We start from the raw sequence: 15,295 nt of genomic DNA, 5'->3' as shown, positions 1-15,295 counted from the left end.
GCAAAACTTTCAGCAAGGAGAGCCCTGTTTAATCTACTGGAAAAAGACAAAATGAGATGCAGTGCTTGGCAGCTGAAATTAGATTGATCAAGCCAGAAATAAGGACTTTTTTTAACAGTGAGAATAGCATACTGCTGCAATCATTCACCTAAGGATTATTTCAAATACTCCTTCACATTGAGTCTTTAAAGTCAGGGCTGTTGACAGATGTGTGATGCAGCTCACATAGAAATGCAGGCTTCCTGCAGTAATTCTTACATGGAGCTCTGCCTCTTGTACCATGCTCTAATTCAGATTAGATGGTCATAAATGGTCCCTCTTGACCTTAAAAATCTAAAATTATGCTCAAATAATGGTAAAAATAACTTCAAGGACTCACAGCTCTTCATAATCCAGAGAGATCACAAACTGTGTGACATTTCTGCACCAACAGACTGTGTCCATTTCCATCCAATACAAACAGGCTGAGGGCTACAGACAGAGATGGACTGGACAGCTGGCAGTCAGGAATCAAATTCAGCCCCTTGCTCTTGGGTTAGCAAAAGCTAAAAGAACTGCAAAAAACCCACCATGTACCTTGAAGAAGTACTTCCTCCCTGAAACATCAGCTGCCTGAAGTGTCAAGGACTTTGAAAAGAAATACAGACGGAAAAACTGGTCTAATTCACATATTTCTCAGCAGAGGGTTGCTACAGTGTGGTCTTTATAAAAACAGCACAGGAAGAACGACAAAAAAATTCTCTCTTCCCTAAGTAACTGAGCAAATCTAAAATAGTTAATCCTGGAAACATTCTCAAAAGATTAGCCATGGCTCAACTAACTTTAATGATGATAATTTTTAATTTAATTTCAAGTTGAATATCCTTGTGCAATAATGGCAGAGATGAAGGACTGTTAGGGAATAATCTTGTTTACGGATCAGTGAACTCCGAAAATTGCCAAGGCACTGTGAAACATATTCCTTGTTCACACCTCATAATTAACTGAGTGTTCTGCTGCAATATTAAAGTCATCTTCCTTATGAAAAAGCTGCTCATTTTGGGCTAGTAGGCCACTGAGGGAGTCTCATTTGGTTCTGGCATTTCCAAACTCCCAAGAAAAAGCACCTTCAATCTATAAAAACACCACACTCCCAAAGTGTAAGGGAAGGCAGAGAAAGCCTTCGGTTCATGACGAAAGAACAGCTTGTGAAGACAAAAAACCCACTTCTCCCCTACCTTAATGCCACCTGGGAGCATTTCTCTTTTAAAGGCAATTGAAAGAAGAAAATGCAGTTCTCTTAATTAATTCACATTGAAAGGTGCTTTTGATGGAGTCGAGAGGCTAAATCCAATCAAAGTAAATAATGCAATAGTGACATGAAAGCCATGGGACAGCAGCTCTCATGGCTTGCACTGTCTAGATCTTAGTACTCAAAAGCAAAAAATGCTGAAGCTTTCAGCTTCCAGGAAAGCAGAAGATGATAGGGGGGCTCTGTACTTTCAGCAAATTTTAAGAAAGAAATTGTCAATTTACTGGGAGGAAGACTTTTGTTGAGGTAGATCTGCTTCAGATTTGGGAAATCCTGGATTAAGTCTCTGCTTTGTGTCAGATTTTATGGTTGTGAATTTGGGCAAATGCTCAAACTTTCTGCCCTTTGGTTTAGAGAGGCAATGATTCTCCCTAAGTGATAGAGCACAGACACGAGGGGATTCTGCCCTTCTACTCAGCCCACAAGCCTTGCCCAAGGTTTGTTTGAGATATTACTGATCCCCAGAGAGCAGTTAAGAAGAGAAGGATATATTGTAAACCCACATATAGGTAACTGAGACCCAGATACAGAAATTGCAACCTTCGATGGTGTAATCTCGGCCCCAAAATCAGCCTGGCTCATCTCAGCTTAGTTCAGCATCTTACTCCAGCCTTTCCCTTGTAATGGGGAACAGGCCAGGCAGATGCAGCCAAAGCCAGTACACACAATAGAAAACATAGTAATAAAATATACTCAGATTTTTCCATTTTGATTTTTACTGTAAATATTACCTAAACAGACTCCAGTCAAAACAAAATAATAAACAATAAAGAAAGAAGTAATGCCATAAATCAGCACCAAAAAAAAACCCAAAAAAAACCACCAAAAACCACCAAAAAAACAGCTTGTGAAAAACAAAAGTAATAATACAATGAATGAAAATCCAAGTCCCAGCATCTGGTGTACTGCATGATATTCTGAGACTTTCCCTTCCTCTGCCCATTTCCCAAAGGATCTAATAGAGATCAAAGAAGTGCAAGAAAGGGTAATAAGGCTCATCAGACACATGGAATGGTGTCTGCGTGAGGAGAGAGCCAAGAGAACAGGGCTCTCCACCCTGGGAAGGGAGTACACACAGACATACTACAAAATTATGAAGGGCTTGAGGAAGGGAACCAGCAAAATTACTTTCTACTTCTTACTGCACAAAGTCAAAGGGCTCCCAATGAAATTAGGAGGTTTCAAGCAAACAAAAAAGATTCCTTTATATGGCATGTAATTAAAATCACAGAACTCACAGCGACAAGAGGCCCTCAAACTCAGAGGAGAAAAGGGTTCTAAAAAGGAAATTAGGCAACTCCACAGAGGACAGGTCCATGGAGAGTCTTAAACACAGTACTCTAGATACAGCATCCAGATCCATGGACTCTAAATCAATTCAGCAGCCACAGTGAGGAAAGATAACCCTGTCCTGGTCCCATTCCCATTCTTCTCTTCTCTGTAAGCATCCAGCAATGACCACAGTCAGAATACAGAGCTAGATGGATCCCTCATTTGATATGGTGTGTTCTTCAGTTATGTTAAACATATTAATAGGAGTTCAACAGACAAATCCTAACTTAAAGTAAAAGGAATTCTTTGTTGAGTTGTTTTGTTCCCTTGAAGCAATATCATGCAAAAACTCCTCTATTTGTATTAATGCATAGCACTAGACCAAATGCATGAATAAATGCCTTCTGGCTGGAAAGCTATCCATCATCTCCAATGAGTGAAGGAATTTCATTTTCCGTAGAGAGGAATTCCATTCAGGAGATACCATTCAGGACCACAGGCAGGATCATGACAGTGAATCCACAATGTGTCAGCCAAGATCAGCAAAGGAATGCTGATCATAACAGACTGATTGGAAAGACCAGCATTAGCAGCCATTTAGACCACAGACCAGGTGACAGCTTTCTAAAACGAAAATTCCTGATGCTTTTACCAAAAACATTTGTATTGTAAGCACCTCATCTACTGAAATGAATGTTTGACATAATTAACAGTGGAAAAAAGAGACGAGGAAGAACAATAATAAATTGAGTTTTCTACCAAAAATCAACAACAACAAAAAAAAAATCTCTGCTTCCAACTTTTATAGATAATTCACAGCTGCAGTGATAGAAGCTGTTGTCATGAGATTACGCAGAGATTATGGTAAATGCAATTAAATCACCTAATACCAAAATATTCCCAGGAGAACCCAAGGCCATCATTTTACACCAGTTTGGTCTCTGCAGAAATTCCTAGCATGGTCTTGAAGGAACTGTATGTGTAACAGTGGTGTATGAGGGAATAAAGTTGTGTTTTATGGGAAAGATATAAAGGTAATGTTCCATCTCCCTTCCACCTCTGATAATTACTCTTTCCCTGAATTTTACTGTGAATAATCAGTGGGAAAGCTTCTTGTCAAGCTTTTCCTGCTAATTTTCCTCTTTGGAAGAACACCCAGAGGGTTTACTGGCTTCTTTCACAAATTAAATGGAACAGTACTTTATTCCATACTTTTTATACAAGCACAACCAAAGTGCAACCATAGTTAGTTTCAAAGTAATAATTTTATGTTTAGTATCTCCTTACACCAGAGCTGATTTGAAAAACCAAGGGATTTCACAGGTCACAAAAGGAGAGATCTGAGCAGATTTCCGCCCCAGCAGAGGTTCTACAGCAAACATGCTGCCAACTAAGCTTTAAACAGAACCAACAACTGCATTACCCACATGGCAAAAGAATGATACTTTCTTAAGACAACACGACCTAACTTTTAGAAAGGAGGTGAAAAAAAAAGAAATCAAAACAACCACCACAGCATATTCCAGTAGAAGATTATCATTTAAACCACTCCATGATCAGCTGTGGCAGGCAATGAGAACTCATAAGGCAGAGCAGGGTGTCTCCAGATGCTGTGAGACCCGTCAGACCTGCAAAGCAAACACTCAACAGCAGCATTCCAACAGCCCAAGCACAAACCTCACCTTTCACGGCTTTCTTTGGCCAATATCTGAATTTTAACATGGATGTTTGGGAACGTGGAATGCATTTTACAAGAGTCCCTTCTGCACTGCAGTTTCCTGGATATTCACATTCTGGAAATAGCTTAAAAGAATAGAAACAGAAAATCTGCATTTCAAAGATCAAGAGAGAAAAGTGTGTTCCAGCATTTCCAAGCCAAGTAGAAGCTTAAGGTTTCTAATGCACTCAATGGAAAAGAATATTGGGATAACTGCATTAGAAACGTGAAAGAGGATTTAATACTCTAGATTAAGTTGAAGATTAAGTTTCTAGTCAGGGAAGAATCTTTTCATCTTGGAAAGCATACAGGGAGGATGGGAGAAGCTTTACACATGCTAGCAGATTTTTTTTTAGACTTTTTAAGCCAAATATTAAATTTCAACAGCTACTTCATATTAAAAAAAACCCAAAGTAACTCTTATCACACAACCAAAACCATCCACCTGAAGTCACACTTGATGAGATTGGTGTCCTTGTGGTTTTGAGCAAATGATTCTTGTATCAGCCCATGAACACTTGAAGCCAAGTAACTTAGTTCTGAGATTCTGCTGTCCCTCCCTTAATACATGCTGTGATTACCAGGTTCACAGAGGAAACACGGACCAGCTTGGAAAGCATCAGTCATTAATGAGGTAAGTAGTTACAGCTGAGTCCTTTACGCCTGAGAACAGCCTAAGTTTCCAAAAAGACAATAAAAAACGTGCCTGGAAGTCAACGTGTAAGAGAGAAATTGCTCAATTAGATTTGCTATCCAGGGAAATACCTGCAATAATCTCAGTATCATCCATCTTCAGGTGTTGTGGTTGAGTTTTTTCCTTTATTTCCTGGGTGACTGAAATACTGTTCTGTGCCAAACTAACCCAGATTTACTGCAAGGAAAATGACCTTGCAAGCCATTAGGGTTTGTTCCCGTTTCTCAGCCGCTGTTAATTCTTTGACAGTGGTTTACAGGGCTTTCAGAGAAAGCCAATGGGCACGGGCACGCTGCTGCTTCAAACACTGGTTTAATGAGACTGCCGTGAACTGTGAATAGAAAGGCAGTCCTGTGAAGCAAAGGGAATGAACAGAGACTCCTGTGAGTCAGCTCTGGGACACACAGGCTGCACCTACAAATTGGGGATTTCCAATTAGCAACACAGGGAACAGAAGAGGCTGACATACAATGAAGTGACTGCAACTGCAGGGCTTAAACGCAATTCCCATTAATGAGAGAGGAAAACCTCTCCCTCTGCACACGAATGAATAAGTGATCAGCATCTTTCAGAAGATGGAGAAAAAAGAAACCCAAAACCAGCCATTAACTTTTACTCCTGATTCTGTTTTGCACAGCACCATTCTTTGTTCCAGGCACAGTTTCCACAAAAATGGATTTTCATTAACTAAATCAAAGTCTAAAGAATCTTTAGAAGACTAAATAATCTTCTCTAGAAAAGAAAAAAAAAAAAAAAAACCAAGCTAGAACATGTTAAGTCATCAGCTAAGAAAAGTAACAACAGACTCAGTCTCATCCCTTTTTTCTGACATTCAATGTACATGAAGGCAAACTACTTCCATTTATTTGCTGCTTACTGAAATAAACAGGGCCTCTTGGTACTGTCACATATAAATAGTCCAGGAGAAATAATTTACTTTCCTCTTCCTTTTAGGAAGTACTTAAAAAGAGGGAAAGAGGTGTTTTTTCTGTACTGCAAGAAAAGTGCTATCCAGAACAGTGGCTGAAACAGGATCCAACAAAGGCTGTCAAATTTAAAACCAACCCTCTCCTATTCAAATAACTGCATGCACAAGTGCCTACTTTTCCAGCCACAGGGAAGCCAAGAGTGAGATCAACTGTGGCTCCATGCCACCCCAAGCACCAGAGCAGAGTAGGCTCCTGGCTTCTGCCTGGCTCTCCATGCTCCCTCCTCCTTGAAGGCAGCACAGGGAAAACTCACAAGTTAGCTATAGGGCAGAGGAGAGCTGGACCCCCAAAGCTGGAGAGATGAGGTCAAAAAGAAACTAGGGTTTGCAGTCCATAGAGCAGAAACCCATGCAGAGAGAAGAAGAGAGAAGCAAAGACAGTGAGTGCTGAAAGAATCCAGAGGGACCTTGCCCCCATGCTGGGCAGAGCTCCCATGGCAGAAGATTGAACCGGAGAGATGGGAGGAGTGGGGAGCACGTGGAGGATGCAACAGGCAGTACAAGGACACAGACCAGGGCCCTTGAATTGGCTTGGCAAGGACTTAGGGGACAGGAGTACAGGAGGGACGTTGGGAGTGAGACTAACACAGTAGCTCTTGAGGAAAGCAGCAAGGTCCACAAGGCAAAGCCTGAGGAGCAAACACTGGAAGCAATTAAATGACTAAAGAAAAGCAAATGAGAAGAGATGAGCAGGCTGCAGCAGGTGAGGCAGGGCAACTAACCAGGGAGAGAGGAAGAAAAGGGTTGCCAGAAGAAGCTGCACATGCTGGGCTGAGTTAATTCCTCTCCAGGTCTGGAAGGGAACATCATACCATTATGCCTCCTCTGTCTGCAAATAGCTCAAGGAAAAGGTCCCCCCACCTCTCAAGACTGATTCCCATAGAGCAGAGTCTACTGCTGCCACCAGACAGCCTGCTTACTCCAGCAGCAGATGTCCATGAAGTAAATACAAAGGTGAATCCAACTCTTAACATGTATGTGGTTCCCCACTACAAAATTTCTGGCTATTCATTTTACTTGTTCTGAATAGTAAGGAAGTTACACATCCAGAAACTATGCCAAAAGTACTTTGGAAGATTACAGACCTAAGTAACAAACTGCAAGGAAATACCAGCACTTGGGAGTCTGTACACAGAGGAATTACTGAGAAGTGTAAATCTGTCTCAGAGAAGGACTTGAATAACATGAAGTAAATAGGGCATGGGGCAATGCTCTGGACCAGGAAGAAACAAAATATCGAATAGTTATTCATTATGTGAGCACCATCCACTCTGACCAATGAATTGAGCATGGATTGTGCAAAAAAGAAAAAACTATGTGATACTGTAATTGAAGACTGTCACAATAAAAACCACAAAAGGAGGCCAAAATTAAAGAAGACCCATCTTATCTGGCTAGTGCATATTTTTGCAGCACAATGAGGTCTAAACAAGTCTTTTTCTGCATGCATGCAACCTTAGTCATCACCATATCAAAGCAGTGCTGTTTTTAACTAAACTTCACTCTGCAAGCAATGAGTTCAGTTACTTGCACTGAAACAGCATTTGAAGATTTCAAAAATTAAGACACATAATGGCACAAGCATGCCCGAGAGAATCCTTAGCTTTGTTTCTGTTTTGGGAGGGGGATGGAAGGCAACCAGCACATAACACAAATGAAGTAGAAAAGGAGCATGCATCACTGTGCCTCATCTTCCAGCACATGCCATGGGAACAGAGAGATGTAATTATTTTCCCAAGATTACACAAGGGTTCTCTGGAATCCAGTTGCAGGCCAGAGCATGTAAATCCTTGTCTGAATCCAAGGCTGTAAGCACAGGGGCACCCACATCCCACATGTTTCTAGACTCTAGCAGAGCTTTCTGGTGGCCTCAGGTATCATCTGTGCATGACAATAAATATTGTCACTGACTGCAGGGGAACTCATGGCCCTCAGAAAGATTCACTCAACATTTCCTACACAGACTGTACAGACACAGCAATAGAGAGAGCTATTGCTCAGACTCACAATAGAAAAACCATCTTAACAACTAAGTTCAGAGAAGAATAAACCACAGGCCAAATCCACCTCTGCAATCCACCTCCCCAGAGGCAGCCAAACTTCATTCATAACTTCAGCCTACTAAATAGCAAGAATTCTAGCAAACCTGCTAGAATTAAAAAAAACTTGCAACACCAAAAAAGCAGCATCCCACAGATCCCAGGATAGCAATGACACTTACCTAATCTACCATCTTTCAGCACACACTGTGCTTCCCCAAGCCTTGGGGCTCAGGACCCTATTTGCCTTTTGGAGCAAACTTTTGTTGTCCTATTCTCAATTCAATTTTAAATATCAATTAAGGAAGAAAAAAAAAAAAAAGAAATCAGCCTATAGCCAGTGACAGTGCAGCACTTCCTTTTCTCTGCTTTCACACAGAGGCAATTTATACCAACCTTTGCTCAGAGCATCACAGACTTGGAGCTTTATCCTTTATTTGTAAAATCCTGCAACCCTGAGGACATCACCAGTAAGAGGGGAAGGAAAAAGCCTAGGCTGGCTCTATTGCTTAATGTTCCAGATTACTCATTTTGCTTTCCTAAAGAAGAAAAGCATTTTGACTGCTAGGCTTCCAGATGTTGCAGTAAGGTAGAAAAATCATAAAGAAAGGCTTCATAAAAGCAAGCCTACTCTCCTAAAATCAATGGCTGGCCTTGTCAGACTAGCATTTTTTTAAGTTCCCCTGTGAAAGCAGTCCTGGTGTGATGAGTTCGTTAGCATAACAATCTATTCCTGGGTGAAAAACAACTTGCACCTGTATAAACTGGTTTTATACCATTAGATAGAAAAATGAATGAAAACTATCTCTCACAAACAACTTTTCCTGCAGGTACACACGTGTGGAGGGTTTGAGCGACCTATTAATACAGGGTGACAACTTGTTATTAACCAATTAGCAATTGACAAGAAAACTACTAAGCAATTGGAGTCACACACAAGGTCTGTAAAACTGTATAAAAAAGAAGTTAAATGAATAAACAGGGGGCTTTTTTCCACCATGAAGGAAATGGAGTCCTTCTGATTTATTCCCATACCCAGACCTTTTTCACCACAGACAATCCCAAACTGCCCTGGCATTTCTTCACCAGCTTTTGCACTGGTGTTTGCAAAGCCCTTTAACACTTCCTTGCTATTTTGCTGTTGCACAGTAAGGAACTTTCAGACCAGAGACAAGTATCCAGGTTTCTCGCCTTATTTTAGTCAAACATACAACAGAAATAATGGTTACCCTCCCTGCTGCTTTTCTCAGAGATACACATTGCTTTTTGCTGCTGTGCTTTGCATATGAAAGCAACAATCACTGACCTCCAGGGTATGTAAGTGCAACTAAAAGTTGTACCCCATCTAACAGAAAATGTTTTCCTCACACTTTTATAACCCAGACAGTTTCATACCCACACTCTTCTATCAAATACCCTTTAACAAATTCAAGAAAAGGTGAAGTTTGCATACATGAAAGCCCACATCTGGGAAAACGGTCACACTGTTCTGTCTATATCAGTTACAAATCTAGGATGTAGCATTGCACTGTGTGGCACAGGGAAGGAACAGAAATTCAGCTGGCACTTCCGCTTTTTGAACAGTAATTCCATGTTTAAGAAGAAATGTGCTACACTATATTAGTCAAAAAAGAAAAAATTAAAAATCATTGCTACACAAGCATTGGAAATAGAAGCAGGTAGTGAGGAAAACCCCAGCAATTGCTACATAGTCCCACACTGTGTGTGCCAGCATCTTCCCTCCACCTCTCCCTGTGCTCCTCCTCCATGCTGAAGGACAGCATCTGTTTCAGCTCAACCCCTGACCACGCACACTGCACAGGGACTCAGGAAAGAAATGTTATCACCTCAACATATTTTTCCTCACAGTCTATCAAACTTAGGGCCAGTGCAGACATCCCTGGAATGCACCACATTCTGCAGAGCATTTCCACCTTTTTTCCCTTGCCACTGTAAGAGGAAACAACAGCACTGCCACAGTTTAGTCATCAGATCCCATTTATCCCTGCTACAGCCTTTAGGATTTCATTGGATTTTGGATCAATGAGGTTTTGGGCCTGGTTCCCACAATGCTAATGAGTAGTGAGCTCCCACACTCTCTTTTACATACATAACACAGAGTTAAAGTGATGCTGTTGGGCACAGCTCCAGGTACACTGGCTTCTTCTGCAACCTGACAAAAAAAAATTAAAATAAAATACATAAACAAAAATAATCCACAAAAAAACTTCATGCAACCATTCATATACATGGAAAGTATCAGCATTAATTCCAGTCCGTGGTCCACTCCAAGGAAGGAGTCTCACCACCAGTAGAGACATAAAAAAGACCTTCTAGGACACCAAAGAGAAACAGAAATTTCAGTTTCAAAAGTATGCAAGCTATTGTGGAGTCTTGTTTTTCAAGAAGCTTAGACTGCAGTCCCCAGCTATTTATACAGCTCAAAACCTTCAGAGTGATCAGGTGGCTTGGAGGTGCTCATGGGCTGGACCACATTTAGCAACACAGAGCGTGAGGCACAACCAAACATAGGACATGGCATAACCAAAACCATTAAAAAAAAGAAAAAAAGGTAAATAATTAGATTCCAGTTTTCAGTGGCTTCAACAAACCACAAAAAAGAGAATGAGTGACGATTGCCATTGACAGTGATTTTCAACAGGACACATACCACACCAGAGTGAAAGCACTGAGATCTTACCCCAAACACAAGTACAAGCCTGAAATGAAAATCCCTGTCTGTCCTTCCCCATTTATATCATATGGAAAGGCACATACACTCACAAGCCTCTTTCAGGTTTTAAAACTCAGGGAGATGGATCAAATCCACAAGAGATTCTAGTTACCTCATCTTTGTAGCATATGCCAGCATTCCCCAAAATTGCAATAAATTGTGGTGATAAAACCTACAACTTCCTCCAGACTAACTCATTCCTTACTCCTAAAGGCAACTGGGACTGCAACCCACATATTCACTGGATAGCTGAAGATAAGAGCAAGTGACAATAAAGAACAAAAATATCTCTGCACCAAAAATTTACATAACTAGCTCCAGTTACTGCTAATTAGACCAATTCCCTTAATTCCTCCATTACATCTTCCTGCATTTTTCAGTTAGCTCTAGTAAGAAGAGGTATAATAAATTATTAAATAGAAACCTACTTGATCACATTGTAAGTACTTAAAAGTACAGATCAGTGCACTACTATATTCTAAGTAAAACCTTACAATTAGTAATCTGGTAAACTAAATAAGATACCTGAAGCTATCTCACTGTGCCAAATCTTTTCACCAATTTTGAAGCTTCTGAAATATTTAAAGCTTTTCCCCCCCATCCTGTTGCCATGCCAGAAGACCTACACAAGTCAGACAAATGTGAATTACAAGGAAAAATTGCATCATTAATTCAACAGCAACTTCATATTTTCTTTCTTTTTTCTTTTATAGTAAGGATTTACTTTTTTTTTTTTTTAATACAGAATACATTTTAAATAGAGAAATTGTTTGGAGTTCTTCCTGCTTCATATCACATAATATGTCAACAGCACAACTCTCAGAGGCACGCCTTCCTCTCAGCCACTGGGACCAAGCCAGCTCCACTTTGGGCATCCCACAGCTAACTCTCACACAGCAAGTTGTTGCAAGTGTGTTGTACACAGTCAGTCACTTGAGAAGAGAGCAGCTGAGCAGCTTACACCAGCATGAGAGCCCCTTTTCAAACAGAAAGCAGCTATGTACATGTAGAGCTTGATTTGCCTTGTGCAGAAATCCTTCACAACACTTGAAGAGGCAGCTGCCAAAAAGCAAATGCCAATTGGCAGCATGGAGGAGCTCACTCTGAAGCCATCCCACGTGCACGGGCTCTCCAACACAGCTCTGCAGTCTTTCCTGAAGAGGCTGGGAAAGGAGAGGCTTTCCCTTTGTGTAAGAAAGGGATGTTCCCAAGTGCAGGGGCAGAGGGAAGGTGTCTGGAAAAAGTACAAAGCAAAGGAGGGGAGAAAGGAGCAGTAGGAAGAAAGAAGAAACAGGAGTAAAAGAAACAAGGAACAAGATGATGGAACGAGACAGAAGATGGTTTTTATATTGATAACCTCCAGGCCCCTGTTGTGGGCATCAGTCTCTCCCTAGCAGCAAGCAACAGGACAAGAGAAAATGGCCTCAAGATGTGCCAGGGAAGCTTTAAATTGGATATTAGGAACATTTTCTTCACTGAAACGGTCACCAACAACAGACTGTCCAGGGAAGCAGTGGAATCACCATCACTGAAGGTATTTAAAATACGTGTAGATGTGGCATTAGGGACATGGTTTAGTAGCGGGCTTGGCAGCGTTGAGGTAATGGTTGGACTTGATAATCTTAGAGGTCTTTTCCAGCCTGAACAATTCTATGATATTATCCATCAGGGAAAACAGAGACAAATACAAGGATCAAAGAGAACAAAACCACTAACGTGTCTTCAGATACTCTCCTCCTTTCTCCCTTAACCCTTCTATCACCTTCTCCCATCTTCCCTCTCCTGCAGCACAAGGATTTCAGGACGGAAAGGAAGGGAGCAGGAGCGGGCAGCAGTACCTGCGAGTGGCCCCGGTGGCCCTGCTGGGCACGGGCAGGGCCCCGCTGGGCTCCCGGGGCGGGTGGCAGGAGCCGCAGGCGCCGCGCTGGCCCAAGCGCTGCTTCCCGTTCTCCCGGCCGGACAGCGGCACCGGCGGCGCCCCGCACGGAGAGCACGCGGCCGGCCTCTGCTGAATGCCCCCGTTCCTCCTGAGGAAAAGGAGGGAAAGGAAGGAAAGGGGAAAGAAAAGGATGTCAGGACTGGTATTCTTTGCACTCTTACGTCTCAAAAGGTTGAACGCTACGACACGGTATCAAACTACAATGGACAGCGTTGCTTTAATCCACAAAAAAAGCCTTTGTGTGCTGAGAGGACAGTATTTACTAGTTCCTAACTAGACCTAGATAGAGACTTGACAGCAACAGCAGATGAGCACTCCTGTACCAAGCTGTTCTCTGGACCTCTGTTAAGATGGGAAGCGCTGTGGTGTCACTCCTGATTTTTTTCTCCAGAAAACAAGTGACATTTCAGCACTTTGAAACAGAAAACCAATCTGGACAGGTTGAAAGAAGGAGCAGGTAAGTTTTCAGCAGCACATAGAAGGCTGTTTTCTGCTGCCCCTTAAAGTCAAATACAGTCGTAAAATCTTGAGCATCACAAAGAGATAAATGCACAATAAATGCACAATAAATGCAACCAAAGGAGATACAAAAATACAGCACATCTGAACTAAAGAGCTTCATTCCTTCAAGCTAAATAGTGCCACATCTGGGCAACTGGCCGCCACTGAAACAAAAAATATATCTTGAAGAGGCCCCCTGGAATGTGGGCCTATGGGAGGGGGGTGACTGAGGAAAGGAGGGAGGAGGAAGACACAGATTTTCCCCCAGTTAATTAACAGTTGTGTTCCCTTTAGCCAGGCAGCTCCTGAAACATGCCTGTCAGGGTGTAAATGCAAGTGTTAACAAGCAAGTTGGCTGTCAACCCCCAGAAATCTCCCTGGCTACTTGCCCACCAGTCACACCATTAAGAACTACTTATCCAGTGAAAAGAGGAGGAATCCCCTGTCGATCCATTGTACCTGCCTGCTGATTGCTAGTACTGCCAGAGGGCAGGTCTGAAAAGGGGTCTGTCCCCACTAGGGCAAGGGCTACAAAGGGAGGGAAGCCAGGATGCTCCTGAGAGCCCCCCTTCTCCTCCCTGCGGTTGCTGCTCCTGCCTTGTGCCAGCTCTGTTTATTTAATTCACTGCAGAAACACAAATTCGGTGTTCTTTTTATAACCCAGATACACACAAATTCATGTAGGGTGTGACAGGTTACAGAGCTGGTGGGGCAGCACCAGTGGAAACACAAGAAATTATATGAGGAGTGAGACCTCCCATTCTCAGGAGCAGTGAGCTCTTACACTCTCTCACAGATCTGCACTAGGGATGTTTTGGGAAAGAAACAGAAAAAAAACATATATAATGGTTAATATAAAAGTATTTTATAAAGCAAGACTTCTGACTTTGAATGGAGATGGAAAAGAGCACAGTTATTTGTGACGCTAAGTGGGTGAGTGGTACAAACTACAAAGTATTTAATTTTTCTCCAGTGACTAATTATTCCAACCAGAATTGGATTGGTATTTTCCCTCTTTTTCCATTCTGAAAGGACAGAAAAAACATCAAACCTAGTTTTACTACTAAACATCATACAGTATTTCTAAACCCATGGCATTGTGACAGAATAATCAAGCAGATATTGTGTATGGAAGGAGTTAAGGCAGAGAAACTTTAAGACATTGATGCTTCAGTCAGAACTCCAAAACTAAAAATAAATGTTAGTCTTGCCATGGTGAATGCAGCATTTTAGGGATCAGTTCTTCAAATCTAGTCAATTTACCCAACAAAAATAATCAGGCAGCAGGAGAGTAACAGAAAATTAAAAAAGAAAAAACCCAAAACAAAACAAACCACCACCACAAAACAAAGAACGCAACTGTGGGTCACTCCAAATTTGTCAAATGTGTACCATCCATCTAATTCAGCAGGGCAAGTCCATTTACCCCCAGTGATGTATACCATAATAATACATATTTTAGACTAACAAGTGAGAAGATCTGAAAATCGTGAGCATAACAAGTTACTTACAATTTGAGTCCACCGTAGGAGAGGGAAAAGAAGTCATAAACCAAGCACACACCAAACACAGTGACTCCAGTTTCTTTCACCAGCATTGCACACGTCCCAAGGAATAAACTAAGCAGCAAAAAGAATGGGGAGGCGGTGGGAGGGAAATGTTCCCCAACATAAAGCTGATCCACACTCCTGAAAAACAGAATTGACATAAAGTATCTTAACTTCTCTGTTATTTTCATGTTTACTACAGACACACAGAGACACTTTTCCTTAATGCCTTAGGATGACTGACATGAACATGTCAAGACATGAACAATCTAAAATGAGAAAAGGCTTAGCCACAGGACAGGAAGGGAACACGCAAATTTGGGGAGATGCTCGAAGTCTTGGTGCACAAGAGGTGAAACAAAGACAAGCAGAAAAATAAAGTAGACTTGAAACAGTCAGAGGAAGGCAGAGTAAGTACAGAGAAGGCAGGAAAACACCTGCTTTCTGTCATGTGGAACACACATGCTTAATTCTCCTTCTGGGACCAAAAGCACTAGGCAAGCAAAAATTCCTCCATCCCACCCACACTCCCCTAAGTCAGAGATGTGTCCTAATCATTAACAGACTGGGCAG

General features: G+C 41.7%; 1 protein-coding gene across 1 annotated transcript in view; it reads right to left on the bottom strand.

Annotated features, from left to right (window-relative positions):
- TMTC1 (transmembrane O-mannosyltransferase targeting cadherins 1) overlaps positions 1-15,295 on the bottom strand; it is a 134,145-nt gene that overhangs the window by 104,318 nt on the left and 14,532 nt on the right. The window contains exons 4-5 of the mRNA XM_031507960.2: positions 14,687-14,863; positions 12,574-12,762 (exon numbers count right to left, since the gene is read on the bottom strand). Of these exons, the coding sequence (XP_031363820.2) occupies positions 12,574-12,762; positions 14,687-14,863 (366 nt within the window). The remainder of the gene's footprint in view (positions 1-12,573; positions 12,763-14,686; positions 14,864-15,295) is intronic.

This window comes from Lonchura striata, chromosome 5 (genome assembly GCF_046129695.1).
Source record: "Lonchura striata isolate bLonStr1 chromosome 5, bLonStr1.mat, whole genome shotgun sequence".
NCBI classification, from domain to species: Eukaryota; Metazoa; Chordata; class Aves; order Passeriformes; family Estrildidae; genus Lonchura; species Lonchura striata.
Note: the sequence above shows the minus strand (reverse complement) of the source record. Positions and strands in the feature narration are given on the sequence as shown.